At 55.8% G+C, this 23,370-nt stretch overlaps 2 protein-coding genes across 2 annotated transcripts; one reads left to right on the top strand and one right to left on the bottom strand.

Annotated features, from left to right (window-relative positions):
- Nucleotides 1-659: 659 nt before the first annotated feature.
- Nucleotides 660-7,042, bottom strand: RRP9 (ribosomal RNA processing 9, U3 small nucleolar RNA binding protein). Its single transcript, XM_004615199.3, has 15 exons — nucleotides 6,886-7,042; nucleotides 6,526-6,608; nucleotides 4,220-4,332; nucleotides 3,789-3,856; nucleotides 3,672-3,713; nucleotides 3,233-3,359; nucleotides 2,831-2,955; nucleotides 2,651-2,743; nucleotides 2,277-2,377; nucleotides 2,064-2,198; nucleotides 1,932-1,994; nucleotides 1,630-1,775; nucleotides 1,464-1,543; nucleotides 929-1,002; nucleotides 660-824 (listed from the first exon to the last, which is right to left on the bottom strand). Exons 1-15 carry the CDS (start codon nucleotides 6,970-6,972, stop codon nucleotides 731-733), a joined length of 1,431 nt encoding a protein of 476 aa, XP_004615256.1. The 5' UTR covers nucleotides 6,973-7,042; the 3' UTR covers nucleotides 660-730.
- Nucleotides 7,043-7,682: 640 nt separating this feature from the next.
- On the top strand, nucleotides 7,683-15,417 carry PARP3 (poly(ADP-ribose) polymerase family member 3). The gene is made up of 11 exons (XM_055135951.1): nucleotides 7,683-7,846; nucleotides 8,896-9,082; nucleotides 10,311-10,436; nucleotides 10,653-10,841; nucleotides 11,033-11,165; nucleotides 11,254-11,480; nucleotides 11,697-11,846; nucleotides 12,143-12,229; nucleotides 12,389-12,566; nucleotides 14,090-14,245; nucleotides 14,588-15,417. The coding sequence occupies exons 2-11, from the start codon at nucleotides 8,903-8,905 to the stop codon at nucleotides 14,755-14,757; spliced, it is 1,596 nt and encodes a 531-aa protein (XP_054991926.1). The 5' UTR covers nucleotides 7,683-7,846; nucleotides 8,896-8,902; the 3' UTR covers nucleotides 14,758-15,417.
- The last annotated feature ends 7,953 nt before the right edge of the window (nucleotides 15,418-23,370 follow it).

Genomic DNA, 23,370 nt, shown 5'->3' on the forward strand with positions numbered 1-23,370 from the left:
GCAGAGCTGGACAGCCACAGCGCCTTTCTGTGACAGAGATGGGAACTCCTGCAGTGATCGGGGACCATGAGGAACCAGGGAGCAAACGCGGGGCTCCCGTGTAAAGCACATGCTCCACCTGTGAGCCAGCTTCCCCGTCCAGACAGGATGTCCTGCTGGTCTCTGGGAGGAAGGTGAGGGGCTCGGGGTAGAACCCAGGCCTTATGTATATGACGCATGTGCTGTACCCCTCAACAGCATCCAGCAGCCACAGCTTAGTGGCCAGACCAGAGCAGAGGGCAGGGAGCAGGTCTAGTGAGGTGAGCACAGGGACCAGGGACCCGGAGCTGACAGTTTCCTCCCCGGGTTCCCTGGGAAAGCACCAAATGCTGGAACTGGAGTGACAGTACAGCGGGCAGGGTGTTTGCCTGACACGAGGCTGATGGGGCTCCATCCCTGGCCCCCCTCGTGGTTCCCTGAGCCCTGCCAGGAGTGCCCTGAGCACAGTCAGGAGCAAGCCCTGAGCACCATGTGGTGTGGCCCAAAAGAAAGCAAAAGAAAGGTATGAAGTGCTCCAAGCAGCAAGGGAGCAACTACGCCTTCCAGCCTGCCTCCACCCTGCGCCCCAGAGTATATCCTCCCCATCTCCCTCTCTCCACAAGACACTGCAGGAGACGAGGCCTGAGAGAAGAGTTTTAATACAAAGAGGGCAGGGCAGGGCTTGGGAGAACTTAAATAACAGGCAGCAGCGTCAGGAGCCGGCAGCCGGGGACCTGGGGGCCCTGCGGAGCGGGATGATGCAGACAGAGTTCCGGGCCTCTTTGATCCGCCACCACCGGCCAAGCCTGCGGGGGCAAGAAAGGCCGCTGAGGCCCTGCACACACCCCCACCCCCAGGCTGCACCCCATTCAACCCAGCCAACCCCCCCCCCACGAGGGGCGCACCCTACCTGTGCTCCTGCCCCACCCCAGCCACCAGGAAGTCCCCGGCACTGGAGAACTTGAGGCTGTTGATAAAGCCCACCTGAGAAGAGTGGGGGCAGCGTCACGGGATGAAGGACAGACCCCTACAGCCCGCCCCACCTGGGGAAGCTCTGCTGCCTGGGCCTCCCGCTCGGACCAGGAGGGGAAGGGTGAAAGGGTTTGCCCCAAGCACACTGGGCATGAACCAGGGCAGGGCCTGGCTCCTGGCTCAACCCTGTGAAACATCACCACTGACCCAAGCCCTACACCTGCACCAGATGTTGCTGACAACACCAGCCCAGTGCCCAGGATCACCCCAAGCCCACATTTCACCCAGGCCAGCAGAAGGGCCGGGAGAAGGGCCTTGGGCAAGGGAGGGGGTGTGGGAGGGGACAGAGGAGGGTGGGAAAGGCCCTACCCCGAGGAGGGGCTGCAGGTAGGAAAAGGCTAAAGGACCAAAAGGCAGGGTCCTGCACCCCAAGGAGCGTGGCCAAGACAGGCTGAGCATGGGCGCCCACTCACCAGGGGGATGTCACAGAGGGGGTCCAGCTGCCGGAAGCCCTCCCCGCACTGCCAGAGCCGCACGCAGGAGTTGTGGGAGCCTGAGGAGCGGACACAATGAGCATCCCCCGGCCAGCCCGGCTGGGAGACCCTGACCCTCCCCACCCCCCGCATGCAGGGTACTCACCTGTGGCAACGAGGTCTGTGTTGAGCAGGGCCGCTACCGATGACACCCAGAAGGGCTGCTCCAGGCCTGGCTCCCCCCGCAGCCCGTGGGCCTCACGCTGCAGGGCCAGTGGCCGCTTCTTGGAGAGACCCCACACGGCGACGGATCTGTGGGCAGGGGACAGTCTCAAGGGGACGGCACAGAGCAGAGAAGGCCCCTCCTGGGACAGGGGACAGGGGCACCTGGTCACGAGCCCGGGCAAGGTCTCAGGGTCCCTGTCCCGGGAGAGCCGCGCGGGCAGCAGGGCACCCCCCTGCCCTTACCCGTCGTCTGCGCCTGACACCATGTGCTCCTCGTTGATGAGCTGGATGCAGTCAATGGAGCCCCTGCAGGGAAAGCAGTGAGGGCCGGCCTCTGCCCCCCGCCCCGCACACCCCGGTCGGCAGGCCCCTTACTGGTGGCCGTAGAAGACCAGCTGGGACTCCTCGGGAATCTTCCACACGCGCACGGTCCCGTCACGGCCCCCCGCGGTCACACAGCACTCCCTGCTCAGCGCATCCAGCGCGGCCACGGCGTCCTGGTGCCCAAAGCTGGAGGGGCCAGAGGGAGGTGTGGGGTCACAGGCAGCCTGTGCATCCCAGCCGGCTGCCCCAGGGGCGCACACTCACAGCGTCTCCACGTAGGAGTTCTCGGCCACGTTCCACACCTTCACCGAGCGGTCGTGGGACGTGCTGTAGAGCTGGTGGGTGCCCCTGCGGAATGCCAGCCCCTATGGGTGGAGAGGTAACGGGGATCCAGGGCTGCTGCAGGCAAGACAGAGGGCAGGCCAGGGAGCAGCCCCCCGTGCTCATGCCGCCCCACCTGCCCTCAAACAAGGCAGATTTCTCAAACCTTCCTGGACCCCAACATGCACCACTACCCTCCTGCCCTCCTACCTTCCCCCCACCCCATGTCCCTTCCAGGGCCACGACTGTACTGTCCCAGGTGCCTCTTTCCAGAGGGCCCAGGGCGAGCACCAACCCACACCCTCACACAGGCTCACCGACACGGCGTCCCGGTGCCCCGTGAAGGTGTACAGGTGCCGGCAGCTCTGTGCCTCCCAGATGAGGATGAGCTTGCTGCAGTCACCAGATGCCTGCAGGGAGGAGGGTCACTGTCATGGTCCCAGAGGGGCCCATTCCCGGGAGCTGCCGCCCCATCCCAGCGGGCCACGCTGCCCTACCAGGTATTTGCCGTCTGAGGAAATGGCCATGCAGAGCACGGGGCTGCTGTGGCCGGGTGGCTGCCCCTCGGCCCCTTTTTTGACTCGTGGGATCACATGAAGCTTGCGGGCACTCTCCACGCTCCCTGCCGGCAGGGGGGGAAAGAGGACAGGCTGGGACGAGAGGCGGCCACAGTTTCCTCAAGTTAGGTGGTGACCGTAACACCGAAAGGGGGGCTCCTGGCGATGGATGAGGTTCCACAGCTGGGCAGAAGCTGCCAGTCACCCAGGGAAGACATTTACAGTGCAGACCAGCTCCAGAAGCTTCCCCCACTGGGTCTCAATTTGTCCTGATCACTCCCATTCCAGACCAGCCTGAGCTGTCCCCAAGGCTAACCCCCACCCCACCAGACACTCACTCACACTTAATAATGGTGCAGTCTTTGGAGGCGGAGAAGATGGCCAGGTCGTCCGGAGTGATGACCAAGCATGTGATGGAGAGCTTGTGGCCCCTTAAAACTCGGATGTCTGCGGGGGCCGGGGTCTGGATCTGGGCAGGCAAGGGCTGGATCACTATGACCAGGACACACGACACACAGAAACACACACACACACACACACACACACACATACACACACATACACACACACACTTACTTCAGCACCTCCCTTTCCCACCACCTAGGTAAAAGTAAAGTGAATCCAGGGAGAAGAGACCAGATCCTTCCTACATCTGCCCAAGTGTCACATTCCTGAGCAAAGGCCCTGCAGCCTGAGTCCCCAACAGGCCATCAGCCCCCAACCCCAGTGGGGCCCCAACCCTCTCCACTCTCATGCAGCAGTGCCCTCCCTGCCAACTCACCTCCTTTGCCACCGACTTCTGCAGCCTGCCCCTCTGCTCCAGCTGCAGGGAGAGGGGAGGGTGAGAGCCCAGAAGGACCAGCCCCGCCCCTCAGGCCTCCACCTCCTCCATACTTACCACATCCTCCTTCAGGCGCCCCGCAACCTGGTCCTCCTCAAATTCCCGGGCCTCGGCCTTCTCCTCCTCTGTGTAGGACAGACCAAAACAAGTCAAGGGGAATCACCCCATTTCTGTCTTTTGATTCGTACCCCAACAGCTTGGGCCTGGCACCCAAACACTTGGGTTGGGACTTACAGGAAGTTCAGGATGGTTTGGAGAAAAGGAAGAAGGGCTGGGTGTTGGCTGCCTGCCCGTCCCCTGCCTTTACTTCAGAGATCAGTAGAAAACCTGCCTCTACCTTCACCCCCACCTTGCCACCGTCCCACAGGACAGCCGGCACAGGCAGTCTCCCAATACCTGTGAATCCCCCACTGGGAAGCTGAGGTGATGGCAGTGGGCAGCGGCCCTAGGCCCCCTCCCCGCCCTCACCTGCCCAGTCCCTGGCTCACCCTGCTGCCTGAGCTGTTCGAGGTAGAGCTTGGCCAAGCGCAGCTTCTTCTCCTGTGCGGTCTCCTCCAGCTCCTCTTCCTCCTCCTCCTCCTCCGTCCTCTGGGGAGCTAGGCTGTAGGCAGGAGGTGCTGAGTTCAAAGGGCCTTATCCTCTGGCACGAGGATCATGCCTCCTAACTGCTTCCCCATCACTCGGCCAGCCCAATTCCTGCCTACTGTGTGATCCTGCTTCCGCCAGCAGGAAAATCCAAGGGCATGATCTTGCGACAGAACAGCCCTCCAGTATCTAACATCAGGGTAGAAACACACAACCAGAGAGCACTGTAAGAGCTCTCCGCTCTAGAGCGAGGGAGAAGGAAGGCTCTGCAGGCTGGGGAGGGCGGAGGGGCTGAGAGCGCCTGCTGTGCAAGCATACGGTCACAGACTCAAACCCCTGGCATCCCACAAGCAAGGAACGCACTCCCGGACGCTTTGCTGTCTGATTCCCTGACCCCCCTAGCAATGTCCAGCCACACTGCAGCCGGCTCTGTGAGCACCACAAGAAAGAGTAAGAGCCTGGGCAAGCACCTTAACTGAAAAGATATGTGAGGCCCACAGCCACCCCGGACAAGCGGCACAACCCTGACTTGTGCACCTGAACTAAAGGTGTGAGTCCCAGCCAGCCTGCGAGAGCACCGCCACGAAGGGAGTGCGAACCTCAGGGAGCACCACGGTCTGTCTGTGAGCACCGCGTCCACAGAGCAGCAGGTATGCAAGCCTGGTCAGTGCACCATCAACAGCAGGCAGAAGTGGAGCAGGGAGGAAATGGAAAAGGTGAATTAATTCTAAGAACAGCGGACGGTTGTGCAGGGGGGAGGGGGGAATGTGTTGCTCACTGGTAGAGCATGCCTTGCTTGAGGCCCTATGTTCTATCCCTGACACCCACCATGAAACAAACAAACAGAAAGGTACACTAACTCCCCACTCCTTCCAAACACCATGAAACAAACAAACAGAAAGGTACACTAACTCCCCACTCCTTCCAAACACAAAGAAACATTGGGGCATCTAGGTCTTTGCAAATTAGGTAGTCCTTCATCTAAGTGGGTAAACAGGTTTCACCATTTCACCATTTCTATAGTATAAATATGCTTCATTAACTTCTATATTGATATATTTCACAACACATTTTTAAAATACCTAAAGAGTTTGGAGAGGAAACTCAATGGGCTGCGTACATGCTTCTGCATGCCGAAGGCCTGGGTTTGATCCCTGGAAAGCCACAGTCTTCAGAACATAGTCTAAACTGTCCCCTGAGCACCAAGCTGACAATAACTCCTGAGTGCCACCATGTGTAGCCCCAAACCCCAAAAAAGCAAAAACCCAAAAGTCTTAGCATTGAGCCTATCACAGACTCAAAGTACTAAGAAAAGTATATTGCTGTAGCCAGAAAGATAGTACAGTGGCTAAGGCACTTGCTTTGCACAATGCTGACCCTCAGTGGATCCAGCACTACCGATGCTCCCCTGATAACTGTTAAGAGTGACCCCTGAGCACCACCCACCAGGTATTGCCCAAAAGCAAAAGAAAGAAAAAAAACCACTCAATTTTGGAGCATATTTTTGAAAACCCAACTCTTGATTAAAATAACAGACCCCCTGGTATGGAGCTTCCACTGCCCAGGGTACCTGACACTTGCTCCCCACCTCTCTGGAACCCAGCTCATCTCCACCACCTACCGCTACAGAGGAGACATCTGTGCACAGCCCTCCACAATCTGGATGTGTCCTTCCGCATCCATTCTGGTGCACACTCAGAACCCAGACTTCCCTCCAGGTCCTAAATGTTTTCCCGAGCCTTCACAGCAGGCTCCTCCTCATCTCTCCAGGCTCCCTTTAAATGCCCTTCCTCTGTCCCAAGAACGCACAAGGCTTTAAGAGCCACATCCCATGACAATACATTTGTACTCTCGACATGAAGCAAGCACCCAACACGTATTGAGTCAGGCTGGAGATCGGCAACTCTGAAAGTGTTTGAAAATAGAAGGAAGAACTAGACAGCATGTCTTGCACTGCCCTCCCCCCGCCTGTCAATTCAGCTTCCAGTGGGAAACCAAGAAAATCTCACAGGCCTCCACTGGGGCTGAGGGTTCTCAGACAGAGACCCCGCTGAAGAGAAGAGACTTCTCAGGGCCAGAAACTGGAAAGGGCCACGACTGAGTCCCAGACTGGAGACTTGCCTTTTTTGCCCACCTCAGCCCCGACTCCCCACCCCGCATCACACATGAGCTTCGGCCGTTCCCTTCTACTAGGTGCAAAAGAGCTCACCTCTCACTCTCAGAATCACTGGAGATCTCTTCGTTCATCTTGCCGCCGCCCTTGGACTTGCCTCTGTCCCCGGCAGGGTCGGCCTGGGGATTACAGGGTCGTTTCTTTAGTCAGGGCTCCGGGTCACCCCGGCAACCTTTCCGACCTCTCGAGAGCCCGACAAGATGGAAAGACGGTGACCACCCCTCCCTCGCCCCCCAAGCCCAAGGGCAAGGTTTTCCTGCGTTTGGGCCGCGGAAACGGTGACGAGCCTGACTTCAGACAGGGGTTCATGTAGGATGGGGCGGGGAGGGGACAGGATGCTGCAACGATGGTCCCAGTCGCGGGACTGACCCCGGACCGCGGGAGCGCCACGCTCACCTTCCGTCGCCGCTTGCTGGCCCCGGCTCCTGCCACAACCCCCGAGTTTGGCTTTCCCCGCTTCCGAGCCGCACTTTTCGCCGACATGCTGCCCACCGCGAGGGCTCCAGCCGCTGCTGACGACTCACGTGGCTGCAGAAGCCCCGGCAGTGAGGCAAGACTCCGCGCTCCGATAGGTTCCCACCACCCGGAAAGCCCCGCCTCCCAAAGGCTCCCGGTGAATCCTTCCGTAGCCTTCGCCACACCCCCAGCCGCTCATAGGTTAGCTGCCTAGAGCCCCGCCTCTTAGAGCTCCTATTGGTTTCCGCGCCAGGAGTCTCCTCTTCCCTCCGCTTCCGGGCCAAGGCCGAAGCGCGTGCGCGCTTCGGGTAGCTGAGGTCCTGGGAAGAGAGGGTTAGGCCCCCGCTGTGTGTTTGCGCCTCTTGGACGCTAGGGGGCGCTAGAGGCGCGGGGTTCTGAGTCCCGCGGCACGACTCCTCCCCGACCGGGGCGGGGCGAGGGTAAACCAGCGCATCGCTGGATGACGGGGGGGATCCGGGCTGGCCCCGGAGAGGGAGCCCGTGCCGCAGCGCGGTCCCCAGGGCGCTGGGCACTGCTTGGACACGGACTGCATGCCTCAGCGCAGAAGAGCAGCGCTAAGGACGCGCCCGCCTCCTGGGTCTTGACTGTGTCCTAATCCAGTGTCCACCCATGCGTGGGACAGGCCGCCGCCCAGGGCCTGCCCCGCCTGTAACTCGCCCTTCTAGTGGCCAAAGGACTGTAGAGCTACGCACACACACACTCCTCCCTGACAACCTCTCCCCCTCCCCCCCACACTGCCGGGAAGTTCCTCCCTAAATCAGGCTTAGGGTTTCAGAGAATAGCCAGAAGGCTCCTAGACCTGGCCAGCAGTGGCCATCCACATACCAGAGGACACTAAAGCACTAGGCCGGCCGCAGCCATACTCCCTGGCTTCTCCGAGGTGAGTGTCTGAGGTTTTGCCGGCAGCACACACTAGGGCAGGGCTGAGCAGGGTGGGGTGGACCAGGCCCTTGCCCTTTGGCAGTTCATGGCCACGGCTCCGGGATCCAGATTGGCACCCTAGAACTCTTGAACCCTCCCCTTTGAAAGGGTTTCTTCACCTCTGGGTTCTGGGAGCCCTGGGGCAGAGGGCAGAGGTTCCCAAACGTAACTGGCCTCCTGCCCCATTTTCAAGAAGAAAAGAAAATGGGTTGTTTTTTGGGTTTTTTGGTGGGTTTTTTTTTTTTTTTGCACACATTACTCATTGCACACACTTTACTTTTTTGGGGGAGGGACAGTAGGACCACACCCAGTCCAACAGTGCTCAGGGCTGGTCCCTGGTGGGACTCAGGACCCAACTCCTGTGTGGTGCCAGAGACTGAACCAGGGCTGGCCACATGCAAGGGGAGCACCCTCCCTGCTGTACTATCTCTCAAGCCCCTCAGTGGGGCTTGAGGAAATTACCTTCTGGCAGCAAACAGCACTGCCCAGTTTCACCTGACACTCACGTGTCACTCCTACAGCACTCAGGGGGCCCGTGTCACTCCTACAGCACTCAGGGGGCCCGTATTCCCTCAGTTTGGAAAAGACTTGCCTGGGGGGACATGTGGTCTGACTCAGGAATGCTGCCCCCTCATCCTTCGTGAGTGACTCAGCTTGGCAACTATGCTGATCCCTGTTAGCTGAAAGGGAGGAGCCAGCGGTCCCCTGAGGGTGCTCCAGAGGGAGGAGGATCTGGGTGGGGCCCAAGAGGGAGCTGCTTCTTTCACTTTCCTTGTGCCTGGCACCCAGGAGCCGGGCTGAGGGAACCACTGTCCTGGACCAGAGTGGGCCGCCCCTGGCGCCCCGGGCCAAGGGCCAGAGCTGAGGTGCAGAGACATAGTTTGGGGCTGGGGCTGCAACTCGGGGAGGCAGCGGAGTGGGGAAAGGGGCACCAAAGAGCAAGCCCAGGGTGGGGGAGCAGGTGCTGTGCCTCTCGGGAAGCATCTGAGAGTGTCTTCCGTGTCCCAGGACCACCATGGCTCCAAAGCGCAAGTCCACGGCACAGCCAGGGGGCCCTGGGAATAAGAAGGGGCGGCAGGAGGAGCAGGAGGACAGCTGCCGCTCCGCTGTGGAGGCGCTCAGGGCTGCTCCGGCTGAGAAGCGCATGGTCCGAGTGGACCCCGTGTGCCCGCTCAGCAGCAGCCCCGGAACCCAGGTAAGCTGTAGCCCTCCTCGGGACAAAGGCCTTAGTAGCCCCTACACACACACACACACACACACACATACACACACACACACCAGGACACACACACACCCTAGGCTTAGCTCAGGTCTCTCAGGCTTCCAAAGGTCAACCAGGGGGTTGGGCCCTGTCACAGCCAGGCAGGGCCCCCCAGGTGCTCAGGCCTCCCCCCTCAAAATTTAAGGCAGTGCTCTGAGCCCCTGAGTCTCCCCAGGGCTCCCCTAAGACCCCTCAAGGCCTGCCCCCAGAGCAGGGCCATGCTCTACAGAGACCCCCACCCCTTGTCAGACTGATGTCGGTGGGCCCCACGGGTGACTTACGTGAAGCGGGGAGGAGAAAGACGGTTACTTTCTCTCCAACCGCCTCAAACACCCGGGACCCAGGGTTACTGGGTTCTTGTCTCGCTCGCGGAAAAGAATTTCAGAAGTAGACAAGCAGTGAAGTAACAGATTTTATTTAGAGGTTTCTGAGGGAAGGAGGAAGGATAAGTGGGAGAGAGAATAGTAAGAATAACGCGCTCAAGAGAGAACGCGGGCTTCTCCAAGGGTGGAGAGAGCTCTACACACACCCTAGCACTGGACACGAAAGCATGAAAGTACACATCTTAAGGGGGGAGATGCGGGCGACACATGTGCTCGGCCACATGGCACAAGCAGCACATGGGCTCAGGCAGCATATGCGCCCCCTTCCTTTGTTCAAGGTGGCCTTTATAGGGTTTCTCCAACCTGCCCCCACGTTGGGGCTTCTTCCCAGGTAAAAGTCCGTTGCTAAGGAGGTTACCAGGGAGGTTGGGAGTGGTAATGGTCTTCTTTGGGGAACCCCCTGGGGAGGGGTCTATTGTCCTCAGAGTCTGTTGAAGGTCTTATCAGGTGCGTTTCCTGTACCCACAGGGTGGGTCAGTCTCAGGATTCTCCTCCCCGGAGACTTTGATGATCTAAGTTTCATTGCCAGGGGCCTTTCCCTATCTACCTGCCTACATCAAGACCCCCAGCACCAAACCCTGTCTCACTCCAATTCCCCCACCCAAAGTGCCCCAATTCCGCTGTGTCTGCTCAGAGGGCCTCTGCCAGGGCCAGGCACCCAGCTCCTCACCAGCCTCTGCACCGGATCCCCCTCAGACCCCAGTCAGGGTACAGCTGGGCACCATGTCCTGCCCCAGGGCCACCCCAGCCTGCCTCCCTCCCTTGCCCCACCGGTCCAGGTGCACGAGGACTACGACTGTACCTTGAACCAGACCAACATCGGGAACAACAACAACAAATTCTACATCATCCAGCTGCTGCAAGAGGGCAACCGTTTCGCCTGCTGGAACCGCTGGGGCCGCGTGGTGCGTGGTGCCCACCCACCTCCTGCCTCCTTTGCCTCGCCCAGCATGAGCCCTGACCCCCATAGTCCCCTGGCCGCCTCAGGCACTAAGAACACAGCTGCCCGCTGAGCCCACCCGCATGGCCAGCTGTCCAGGGGCACTCGGCACAGGGCCTGGAACCTGGGGGCGTCGGGGGGACACTGGGGTGGGCACACCCCTGAAAGCTGTTGGTTGCAGGGAGAGGTGGGCCAGTCAAAGCTCAGCCACTTTGACTTACTGGAGGATGCAAAGAAGGACTTTGAGAAGAAATTTCGGGACAAGACGAAGAACAGCTGGGCCGAACGGGACCACTTTGTGGCCCACCCTGGCAAGTACACGCTGATCGAAGTGCAGGCCGAGGAGGAGACCCAGGAAGCTGTGCTGAAGGTGCAAGACCTGGGGTGATGAACGAGGCTGGGCAGAGAGACCCTGTGGGCTCGGCCGAGGCTCAGCCGCGGCCTCAGCACAGATCTCCCCTCTTTGGCCCGGTCTGGCCAAGGGCTAGCTAGTGCCTGCCACTACCCCGGGCTCAGGTGCTTTGTCCGGCTGCCCTGCCCACGTGTGTCCTCTCCTCCCAGGTGGACGGAGTTCCCGCCCGTACCGGGCTTCAGCGGTTCCAGCCCTGCTCCTTGGATGCAGCCACACAGAAGCTCATTGACAACATCTTCAACAAGGACATGTTCAACAACTCCATGGCACTCATGAACCTGGGTGAGGGGAGCTGGGCCCGGCACAGGGGACAGGGCACCAGCGAGACGGGACACGAGGCTGAGTCTTGCCCCTCATGCCCACCCCCCAGATGTGAAGAAGATGCCCTTGGGGAAACTGAGCAAGCAGCAGATTGCCCGGGGCTTTGAGGCCCTGGAGGCCCTCGAGGAGGCCCTGAAAGGCTCCGGGGCCAGAGGCCCCAGCCTGGAGGAGCTGTCTTCCCACTTCTACACTGTCATCCCCCACAACTTCGGCCGCAACCGGCCCCCAACCATCAACTCCCCGGAGCTTCTGCAGGCCAAGAAGGACATGCTGCTGGTGAGGCCGTGGGGGCCGGTCAGGGATGTGGCACCAACGGCCCCGAGGAGGCGGATGGATGGGCTGCAATGGGCACCGCCCATGAGGACCAGGGAGGGCAGGCTGGGTAGATGCAGAGGGGCGGGTGGAATGTAGGGGTTGGCCACCCTCACTCCCAGTTATGGGGAGGGGAAGGCTGGCAGACTGGCACGCAGGCTTCAACGCCCGACACCCTAGGTGCTGGCGGATATCGAGCTGGCCCAGACCCTGCAGGCAACCTCCGAAGAGGAGGAGAAGGTAGAGGAGGTGCCGCATCCACTGGACCGAAATTACCAGCTCCTCAAGTGCAAGCTGGAGCTGCTGGACTCCAAGGCCCAGGAGTACAAGGTGTGCCCCGGGCCGACCTCTGACCCCACCTGGAGCCTCTGTCCCTGTGCCATAAGAGAGATAGTACAGCGGGGAGGGTGCTGGCCTTGCGTGCAGCCACCCCAGGTTCGACCCTCACCACCGCATATGGTTCTCCCGAACCCTCCAGGGGTGATCCCTGTGCACAGTCAGGAGTAAGCCCTGAGCACCACCAGGTGTGTGACCAAAGAGAGAGAGCTGTGGCACGGAGGATCCGAGGGGCTCAGCCTTGCACCTTGCACCTCTCACCCTTGCACTCTGCATCTGCTCTCGCACAGGTGATACACACCTATTTGGAACGTACTGGCAGCAACCACAGGTGCCCCTCGCTCCAGCATGTCTGGAAGGTGAACCGAGAAGGAGAGGTGAGAAACCATCCTGCCCCGCCTCCTCCTCCAGTCACCACCTGGGCCCTCAGCACATCAGCTTAGCAGTGCTGCCTGTGGGCCATCAAAGTGAGTGACCCAGTGCCCACCCCAACCTGGCCCTGGTCCTACCTGCCCGCTGTTTCTCCTCTGCCCCAGGGGGACAGGTTCCAGGCTCACTCCGAGCTGGGGAACCGGAAGCTTCTGTGGCATGGCACCAACGTGGCTGTGGTGGCCGCTATCCTCACCAGCGGACTTCGCATCATGCCCCATTCTGGGGGCCGCGTGGGCAGGGGCATCTACTTTGCCTCGGAGAACAGCAAGTCTGCTGGCTATGGTAAGCTGCTCCTGGGGGCCAAGCTCCGGGCAGGATGGGCCACAAAGTGATCCCGGTACCTTAGAAACTCATCAGAAGAGGCACCTTGAGGAGCCAGAGCATAGTACAGCGGGTATGGTGCTTGCTTGCCTTGCTCGCAGCTGACCTAGGTTCAATCCTCAGCATCTCATATGGTCCCTGAGCACTACCAGGAGTGAGTGATTCCTGAGTGCAGAGCCAGGAATAAAATTCTGAGCACTGACAGGTATGACCCAAAGAACAACAATGAAAAATGGAGAGGCACCTCGAGGCGTTTGCTGGCCCCAGTGTCGAATAAGTTGGCTAGGGTTTGGGAAGACCCAGAGCAGGCATCTAGGAGCGCATCTCCTCAAGGACAGGGTGCCCACAGGCTGAGGGGCTGAGCAAGGAGCCTGTGAGGGAATAGAGGGTAGGTGCCACCTGGCTGGGAGTGAGCAGCCGTGGAGAAGGCAGATGGCGAGGCCCCAACAGGCTCAGGGAGTAACAGGGGTCCGGCTGGAGGTGTCTATGGCAGGAGCTCCCCTGCAACACCTGGGGATTGGGGGGAGGGAGAGGGCAGAGGTCACGGGGAGCCTGATGTGGAGTCACCCAGGCAGTGGAGGTGGGGAGGAGAGAACCCTCAAGAAGGACCTGTGGAGGCGGATCATACAGCATGTGGGATAGGGTCCAAGTTACCTTTACTGACCCCCAAGTTTGTGTACAGCGGTGTCCTCGCTGACCCCCAGGCTGACGCCGTCATGGGAGATCACTCGCACCCCCATCCAGAAAAGCAAGGTTTGAGGGTTTATCTAAAGATGGACAGGACTGAAGCTCTAGGGCCTCCCATCCCTGAGGCCCACAGGAGGGCAGAGGATCCTTAGAAGAAGTGAAGGGTGGGCTTGGGAAAGCCGGTGCCAGTAGAAGCCAGGGCGAGGGTGAAGGATGGTGCCAGGGGCACCTTCAGCAAAGCCAGTCAGGGAGCAGCCCCCCGCAGATTTGGTCCTTGGGAGTCATTGCTGATCCCCACCAAGGCAGTGAGGGGTGCAGAGGCCTGGACCCCGGGAGTTGAGGATCAACAGGGGTGGGGGCGGGGGGAGGGTTGTAGCCAAGACAAGAGGTGTTCTTTTGGGGGTGGAAGGGCCATATCTGGCAAGGCTCAGGGACTACTCCCAGCTTAGTGCTCAGGAACTACTCCCAGCAGGGCTCAGCTCTGCCCAAAAAAGGTGTTCTTAAGGATGGAAAGAAAGGGGTCCGAGAGACAATACAGGGATGAGGTGTTTGCCTTGCATACAGCCAACAATCCTGGTTCAATCCCTGGTGCCCTATATGGTGCCCCAAGCACTGCCAGGAAAGGCTCCTGACCGCAGAACCAGGTGTGAGTCCTGAGCACTGCCAGCTGTGGCCCGAAACTAAACAGAAGGATGGAGGGAGAATGGACAAATCTCTGGGCTGGGAAAGCCAAGCCAGAGGTTCCCCCAAGGCCTCGGGCAGGAGGGCTGAGCTGCCCACCCGCCCTGTATCCCCAGTTACTGGCATGCCCTGCGGGTCCCACTCCATCGGCTACATGTTCCTGGGGGAAGTGGCTCTGGGCCGAGAGCACCACATCACCGTGGATGAGCCCAACCTGACGGAGCCGCCATCTGGCTTCGACAGTGTCATCGCCCGAGGCCACACGGAACCTGGTGAGTCCCAGATGACAAAGACGGGATGGGGGAGGGGACCAGGACACATCCAGAGAGGAGGCAGGGGGAAGGGAGAGGAATGAGGAGTCTCCACACCCCAGTCATTCACTCTGTCAGTCAGCCAACACTCGCTGAATCCACAGATCAGTCCCGGGCAACTGAGTGGCCCTCGTGGACAGCCCCGGGAGAGAGGGGGACGCTCCTAGGGAGATAGTCGGGGGAGGAGAGTCCAGACTTGAGAAATGGGTTTGGAGATTGGCCAGGAGGGAATGAGCAGGCACTCCTGGTGCCAGAAGTATATGGCACCAGGGCAGGACCAATGTCCCTGGCTGTGCCCTGCAGATCCAACCCAGGACACCGTGCTGGAGCTGGATGGCCAGAAAGTGGCAGTGCCGCAGGGCCCGCCCAAGCCCTGCCCGCAGTTCAAGGGCTCCAGCTTCTCCCAGAGCGAGTACCTCATCTACCAGGAGAGCCAGTGCCGCCTGCGCTACCTGCTGGAGATTCGTCTCTGAGCTGGAGGTCGCCTCCCCGAGTGACCGGGATCATGCCTGGCGGTGCTCAGGGGACTGTCCTTAACCTTTAACCTTCATACTATGTTTCTGGCCCCTCATTGGTCTCCTTTCCCTGCCCGGGCTCCCTCCTTGCCTTCCATCTTCCTGTCCCCCACCACCCTTCCTTCCCACATCTCCCTTTTGTGTCCCATCCACTGACTTTGTCCCATCTTTGTTAGCCCTGACAAAGCCGAGGCCACAGAGCTGATGGGCCTCCCTGGTGATGGTTGGGGTGGGGCAGGGGCAGTCCCAGGTCACCGAAGGCAGACTCGGACGAGGCTGTGTGATGAGAGGCACAGGCTGAAAGGAGCTGGACTCCATCTCCACTTGGGCCGTCCACCCTGGCCCACACTGTCCACCCGATATCTCCAAGCAAGTGAACTTCAGACATGTATAGATAAGTTTATTAAATATTGTGTTTGCTCACCACACAGCCTTTGCTTGTCTGTGTGCCACTGGCCCGGCCAGTGCAGGTGCCAGGAGTACATGCTATTGGGGCAGAAGCCAGAGTCCCAAGCTGTGCCCGGTGTAGCTCTCCAGGCAACACTCCCCACGAGCTTCCACCACACCCCATGGAGCAGCGCACAGGTTGCTGATGTGGGTCAAATACACACACACACACACACACACATACAGACACAGAGACATACACACACACAGACATATACACACACATACAGACACACAGACACATACACACATATACAGACACATAGACACAACACAGACAGATACACACATACACACACATACACACACACACACACACACACACACACACACACACACACACACACACACACACACTGGGTTCTCTACAGCCATCACCATAACAAACAGCCTCATCTGCTAATGGATTCTTCAGGACGGACCTTGCCCATCAATTCAGAACCATTGGCCGCTTGGGAGCCCATCTGGTTATTCAGTTCCTTAGATCAGATGTTGCCAGGCAAATAAGCATTCCTCATACCTTGACACTAAATATCCCCATGTCTGATAACGCAAATATTATACATGAATGTATCAGAGGGGTTTATTTCTGCTTTTTTTCTCCTTTTGTTTGTTTTTGGGCCATGCCTGGTGGTGCTCAGTGTTTACTCCCAGCTGTGCACTCAGGGATCACTCCTGGTAGGGCTCAGGGGACCATATGGGGGGCCAGGGATCAACCCCAATTGGCTACTTGCAAAGCAAGTACCCTACCTGCTGTACTGTCTCCACCCCACCCCAATTCTGCATTAAATAAAGGAATGCCGCTGTTACCCCAGTAACCCCACCCACAAACAAGGGGTACAGAACACTGGACAGTGGGCCTGAATTTAGTCCAGGATCAGATGCTACATGTGATGGTTGTGGCTCATTAGTCTCCTTTGGGGTGGATAGAGGAGGCATATATTTTTTTATAGTTTTTTGCATTTTTGGCTTTGGAGCCTCACCTGGCATTGCTCAGATGTTATTCCTAGCTCTGTGCTCAGGGATCACTCCTGGCAGTGCTCAGGGGACTATCTTTAACCTTTTTTTTTCTTTTTGGGTCACACCCAGCAATGCTTGCTCAGGGGTTACTCCTGGCTCTGTACTCAGGAATTACACCTGCTGGTGCTCGGGGGATCATATGGGATGCCAAGGATTGAACCGGGGACAGGCGAATGTCCTACCCATTGTACTATCGATCGGCCCCCTATCTTTAATCTTTAACCTTTGTACTTTCTCTCTGGGTGCTCATTAGTCTTCTTTCCCCTTTGCTACTGAAGTTCTTAGCCCCCCTAAAGAATACAGTTGATCATTTTATAGAGTCTCTCCCAATTGGGTTTGTCTGATGTTTTGTGATGATTAGATCAGGTATTGCAGTTTGGATTAAAACATTATATAAATGATGTTTATATACTGTCTGTCGGGTGGAGGAGACAGCTGAAGTGGCAGAGTACATGCTCAGAAGTATGGAGGTCCTGGTTTTGATCCCTGGTACCACATGATGTCCCAGTACTGTCTGGTGTAGCCCTGGTGGCCTCTGACCAGCTCAGAAAAAAAAAAAAAATTATGTGTCCTTCTATATACATAGGAAGGGCCATGTCCTTAGTACATATGCAGATAAGCTATGTTGACTATACAGATTGATAGGTTGACTTTGATTTTTTGTTTTGTTTTGGGGGAATCATAACTGCTGGTGCACAGGGGAAAATACTGGCTCTATGCTCAGGAGTGATCCCTGCTTTTGCTTGGGGAACCAAATGTGGTGCCAGGATTCGGGCCAGGGTTGCAACTGCGGCTGCATGCAAGGCAAGAGCCTTGACCTCTGTGCTCTCTCCAGCTCTGACTTTAACCACTTAATTAAGGTAGTCACCACCAGGTTTCACCACTGGAAATTGCCATTTCTTCCCTTTGTCATTAGTCAGTAACCCCTGTGGCAAAATATTTTTAGGATGTTACTGTTCCATTCTTTAGTTTGTTTGTTTTGGACCACAGCTGATCCTGGCTCAGGAGGGAGCCCTGGCATTGCCTGGGGCCCGAGACGTGGTGCCAAGGACTCAAACTGGGCAAGATTGGCCATGTGCCAGGCAGGCGACATCACCCCTCTGTGACCCAGCATCCCACTCCGATTAACTTTTTACCGATTCCCTTTAACATGCATTGTGATTATTTCTCCATGATTGCCATTTTAATCACAAAGTGTGAATACACGTATTCATATACATTTCAGATGTCATAAAAACACATAAGCCTGGGAATCAAAAAGTGAAACCAGAACAACCATTTCAAAGCTTTCAAGGTAGTGGGTGGGTTTTAAAGATTTCACCATAAGTGTTCTGATCTATTTCAGAAAAATCCTCAGGCTGTGACTTTATACAGACAAACATATCATGATCTTTCACAGCCTACCATTGGTCTTGCTGTTTTAATAGGTGAGATCCAACAAAAAATAAGTGACATAGAGCAGCTGGCTGTGCAGACACACCTGCAACATCAGCCACCACCAGATCACATTATTGATTAGGTCCAGGCAGTAGCCCAGAGAGCCGGTGTGGATGAGCCAAGGGTCACGAAGCCCGGGGGAGGAAGGCTCTGGGCTTCGTTGGGCAACCACTTCAAAGGCACCCAGTCAGGCTGTCCGCTCATCATGGTGGCCCCACTGCCCTCTAGCCCACCCAGACAGCCACTGGCAGGGAAACGTGGGACCCCTCACGGCCACACCACACTTCCATTGTGATTTTTATTTGAATTCATATTTGCTAAGACAGTTGCAAATAGTTATCTAATCCCAACATTCTTTTATATTTACTATTTTTAATATGTATTAATAGGGGCTGGAGTGATAGCACAGTGGGTAGGCGTTTGCCTTGCACGCAGCTGACCCGGGTTCAATTCCCAGCATCCCATATGGTCCCCCAAGCACTGCCAGGAGTAATTCCTGAGTGTAGAGCCAGGAGTAACCCCTGTGCATTGCCAGGTGTGCCCCCCCAAAAAATGTGTTAATATTCCCTTTATTTCTTATCAGTACAGATTCATAGGTTCTTTATTTCTGTAATGGGCCATTGCTATCTTCTTTTGTTGTTGATTTTGTTTGGGAGCCACACCCTCAAGGCTTATTCCTGACTCTGGGTCAAGTATCACTCCTGGTGGTGCTGGGGTACCATAGGGGGTGCTGGGGATAGAACCTGGCCCTTCCATGTGCAAGACAAGTGCCCTTGCACTTGTACTATCTCTATGTCCTTTATTATTATTTATTTTGATTTCCAAATTGTCCCAAACTTTTGCATAGGGGCCACACGTAGCAGTGTTGGGGGCTGTGACTGCTCTCAGCAGCACTCAGACCCTGCAGTCAGTTGCTCAGGGGTCACCGGGGCCTTATCCAAGCCCCATGAGGGCTCCAAAGTGCCAGGGCTTGAATTCAGACACACCAGGCATGTGTTCCATCCCTTGAACTATCACAGTTGTTCCAGAGCTCACCCGCAGGAAATCCTTCAAGCTGACTTCTGCGCCTCCATCAGCTCTTGATGACTTGCTTACTTTCCAGTTTACTTTCTTACTTCTAGGCTTATCTTGAACAAAACTTTAAGGCACCCTGGTTCCCTAGACTTAGAAACAGTATTCATATCTGGGCAGCAGGTACGTTTCCTGGTACAGGGGTGTCATTGCTTTTCAGTCCTCATAGCAGGGGGCTAGAAAATAGGATGTGTGGGGGGGGAAAAGTCCACTTTATCCATTTCTGTTTCTCCAATTCCAGCCCAAGACCAGGGTTTTTCCATTCTTCCCCAGCACATATCGATTCCACCCCTTCCTTGTCGTAAAAACCCAGGTTCCCTTCAATCCCACACAAAACGTTTTTTCTGCTTACCCCCATACAAAAATAGTTTCGGAATTGCTAGACTCAAGCTGGAGAAATAGTACAGTGGGTTAGGTGCTTGCCTTGCATGCAGTCAAGCCAGGTTCGATTTTCAGCATCCCGTATGGTCCCCCGAGCACAGCAGGAATAATTCCTGAGTGCAGAGCCAGGAGTAACCCCTGAGCACCTGTGTGTGTGGTCCAAAAACAACAAAAAATAATTGCTATACTCATGCTGTTTTGAAAAACAAACTTTCTAAGTTTCTGATAGAGTTAGTATTCAGTAGTCTTAGAGCCAATGGCCAAAGTAATAAACTGAACACAGTTTAAATGTTACTAGGACTGGTTATTTCTCTTCTGTTGTTCACATATAATCACATTTGATTCTGCTTATATTAACTTTTTTTTTCTTTTTGGGTCACACCCGGCGATGCACAGGGGTTACTTCTAGCTCTGCACTCAGGAATTACCCCTGGCAGTGCTCAGGGAACCATATGGGATGCTGGGATTCGAGCCAGGGTTGGCCGCATGCAAGGCAAATGCCCTACCCGCCGTGCTATCACTCCAGCCCCTCTGCTTATATTAACTTTCAGGGAGATTTCCCCACCTTGACTGATTCAATAAGTAGAACATTAGCATAGCTCCAAAGGTCCATTCTATACAAAGACCTATGTTCCAAAGTGACCTGCTCCCAGTCCTTTTCCTCTGTTCCCTCCAACCTGTGCTAGGAAGCCAAGGCCATTACTTTCTGGTTTAGGTTTTGCAAATAAAAATATAAAATGTATATAAATCAGAAGAGAGTACAGCAAGTAGGGCCCTTGCCTTGTACGCAGCTGACCAGTGTTTGATTTCCAGCACCACACATGGTCCTCTGAGCTCACTAAGAGTAATTCTTAAGCACAGAACCAGGAGTAAGCCCTGAGCATTGCTGAATGTGAGAAAGAGAGAAAGAAGGAAAGACAGAAAGAAGGAAGGAAGAAGGAAGGGAGGGAGGCAGGAAGGTAGGAAGGAAGGAAGGAAGAAAGGAAGGAAGGAAGGAAGGAAGGAAGGAAGGAAGGAAGGAAGGAAGGAAGGAAGGAAGGAAGGAAGGAAGGAAGGAAGGAAGGAAGGAAGGAAGGAAGGAAGGAGGAAAGGAGGGGGGAGGGTGCTTTAAATTCTTATTTATTTGAATGATTCTGAAGGGAGAATGCACTCTGCAGTCCACTATAGTGAGGTCCCTGGTGGCTCAGGGACTGCCCAGCCCTGCAGGCTTCTCCTTCCTTTGAACCAATTCCTCCAGAATTCCAGCTTCACTTTCTAGTGTCGAGTCACATGCTAAGAATTTGGCCAGGTGCAGGAATTGTTTCTACGTGGACAGAGGCTAGGAATAGGTGACCTGGGCTCTACATACAAGTCAGCTAGATGATCTGAAACATGTATTCCATTTCAGGGTTTTTGCTTTCTCATCTGATTTGTGGAAAGTTTGACCCACCGCCATTCAGATTCCAACAGGAAATTAGTCAAGCCTGGCAGTCCATTCCCTGGTCTCTACTGCCTGGGACTGCTGACCGCATGCCTGCCATGGGCTTCAGGGCACTGGTGTCAGCAAACAGAGACCAGGTCCCTGCTCCCCTGAAGCGCGCCAACTGGAAAATCGGGTTCTAAATAACACACACATATATGAAATAGTTTAGCAAGCAGAAGGGTCCAGAAAAATAGGGTAAAGGGAGTGACAGAAAAGTAGGCTGATTTTAGGAAAGATGGTCACTGAATGGGATTAGACACTCATCTTGCTTGAGATCCTTCCCTGACACTGCTGGTTATCTAGAACTGTCAGGAGCAAGACATATATATATTTAAATCCTGGGGCTGGAGCGATAGCACAGTGGGTAGGATGTTTGCCTTGCACGCAGCCTACCCGGGTTCAATTCCCAGCATCCCATATGGTCCCCTGAGCACCTCCAGGGGTAATTCCTGAGTGCATGAGCCAGAAGTGACCCCTGTGCATTGCCGGGTGTGACCCAAAAAAGAAAAAATAGTCCTATCCGAAAAACTGAAATCAGTCTAAATTTCTCAGACAAGGGGGCCGGAGCAATAGTATAGTGGGGAGGGCATTTACATTGTACGCTGCCCACCCAGATTCAATCCCTGGCATCCCATATGGTCCCCCGAGCACCACCAGGAGTAATTCCTGAGTGCAGAAGCAGGAGTATCCCCTGAGAACTGCTGGGTGTGATCCCAAAAAGAAAAAAAACATTCATCACAGGGAAGAAACTGAACCACCAAAGAGGAGGATATAAGACAATCAAGGCAATAGCAGGAATCAGGTTGTGGTTCTCACCTAGAGTCTGGAGGGATGATGGAAGCAAAAGGTATTCGAATGGCCCAGTGGGACTATCCTGCCCAAATCAGCTGCCATGGAGAGAGGCTGCTCTCCCCGGAGGGAGAGACAGCACCCCAGGCTGAGAGTGAGAGGGAAAGACCCAGCTTTGTGCCTCCTTCTGAGGGAGGAACTCAGCGTAGAAAGGTAGAAACACCCTGAGAGAACAGAAACGCCCAAAACTAACATTCTTGCTGTGCTTCAGTTACCAGGTTCTGATAAGGGAATTCAGAAGACCTAGACTCCAACAGGTTAAACAATGGGTCCGTGCTAGTGTGGAGATCCCTGACCTTGATTTCACCCTTTCCCTTTTTGAAACCCCAATTCATATTGATTCGCGTGCTCTTAATGTGTAAAAAGAAGCTATTGATCCATCTGACACAGGAGCAAGCCTGTAATTCCAATACACCTGGTCAAATATACCTAAAAGCCTATTGGTAAGGATGTATGGCAAGCACAGTTCTCTGATAAGTAAAGCATCACTGAGCAAAACCGGGGGGAAGGGGAATAGACTTGGGCGAATGATCAGAAACAGGCACAAGACCAGAGGGCAGGAGATCGGTGACTAGGACGTTGACAGGTCCAGGAGATAGATGGCGGCTGGGACCAAGGGACTGATGGTGAACATTGGCTGTATTGATATGCCAATGGATTCAATGGTAAGAGGCATCCATAAAAACTTTGAGGTGGAGTCTGTTAAGATGGAGAACACTGAGAGGAGTGGGCTGGCAGGGTCAAGAGGCATCCTTCTGTTTGTGGACTGGACAAATAGCTCTGCAGGCTGAACACACATACCACACTGCCCCCAGGCACCACAGGAAGCAACCCCCAAGCTGAGCCAGGAGTAGCCCCTGAGCACCACTGGGTGTCCCCCTACCTCCAGTTTAAGAGTCACCTTACTGTTTGGGACATAGGAAGTTTGAGATGCCCGGAACTCAAAGCACAGAGATGTTGAAGAAGCAGCTGAATAAATAACCAAACTGGGGACTGAGGAGCGAGGTACTCCGGATACAAATTATGTCAGGGTGCGGATGGGGGTTTGTAAAACTGTAATTCGTATGAGTCACATGGCTTTGGGGGGGGCAGAGAAGACAGTACAGGGGTAAGGTGTTTGACTTAAGGTGCTTGAAGCAGCTGACCCTCGTTTGATCCCCAGCAACACATATGGTCCCCTGAACACCACCAGGAGTGATCCCTAAGCACAGAGCCTGGAGTAAGCCCTGAGCACATCTGGATGTAGCCCAAAACCTGAAGGGGAAAAACAAGAGTTGCAAGGGCTTTTCCTGAGCCAACCATCTGGAGCGGGTGGCAGGTGCCATATGCTGATAAGGACTGGATTTCATACCTACCCAGGAACATGGAAGGTGGGGATCTTGCCCACAGCTCCGTAGCCCACATGTTCTCAGAGCTGCAGTGGTTTCCTGACAATGGCTCAGGCAGCACTAAGCGGACCTGTTCGCTAGCGGCAACTAAGACCAACATGAGCCATTGTCCCCCAAGGCCTGCTCTCATTTACTTCTTATACCATCATGAAACAGCTATTCCGTGCCAAGTTAACAAATATCAAGTGTCTACTATGTGTCAAGCCCTTGATTTATCCCCACTACATTTATCCAGCACCTTATTTTCTAAGAGATCTAGCCTTCCTGGCGTTCAGAGGGTCCCTGGGACTCGTACTGCTCCTGTTCTTGTCACTAACACACTCCAGTTCCTGCCTATTGTGTGTTCCTACTCTGGGCCGGCCTTGGAGGCACCCCCGCTGCCACAGCAGAGCTCTAGCCTCCAGCTGCCAGCTGCTAGGACCCAGAGGGCGGGTGTGGTGCCAGGCCCTGCCCCTCCCTTGCCAGCTCTGCTGTCTCCAAAGGCGACATCAAAGTGACAGCCAGTACCATCCCCAG

Source organism: Sorex araneus, chromosome 4 (assembly GCF_027595985.1).
Source record: "Sorex araneus isolate mSorAra2 chromosome 4, mSorAra2.pri, whole genome shotgun sequence".
NCBI classification, from domain to species: domain Eukaryota; kingdom Metazoa; phylum Chordata; class Mammalia; order Eulipotyphla; family Soricidae; genus Sorex; species Sorex araneus.

Coding starts and splice junctions, on each gene's coding strand:
- RRP9 (XM_004615199.3), bottom strand. CDS start 6,972: ATGTCGGCGAAAAGTGCGGCTCGGAAGCGGGGAAAGCCAAACTCGGGG. Junction 6,609..6,885: donor CCAGCAAGCGGCGACGGAAG/GTGAGCGTGGCG, acceptor TGTAATCCCCAG/GCCGACCCTGCCGGGGACAG. Junction 2,199..2,276: donor AACTCCTACGTGGAGACGCT/GTGAGTGTGCGC, acceptor TGGCCCCTCCAG/CTTTGGGCACCAGGACGCCG.
- PARP3 (XM_055135951.1), top strand. CDS start 8,903: ATGGCTCCAAAGCGCAAGTCCACGGCACAGCCAGGGGGCCCTGGGAAT. Junction 10,842..11,032: donor CCCAGGAAGCTGTGCTGAAG/GTGCAAGACCTG, acceptor CTCTCCTCCCAG/GTGGACGGAGTTCCCGCCCG. Junction 12,230..12,388: donor AGGTGAACCGAGAAGGAGAG/GTGAGAAACCAT, acceptor CCTCTGCCCCAG/GGGGACAGGTTCCAGGCTCA.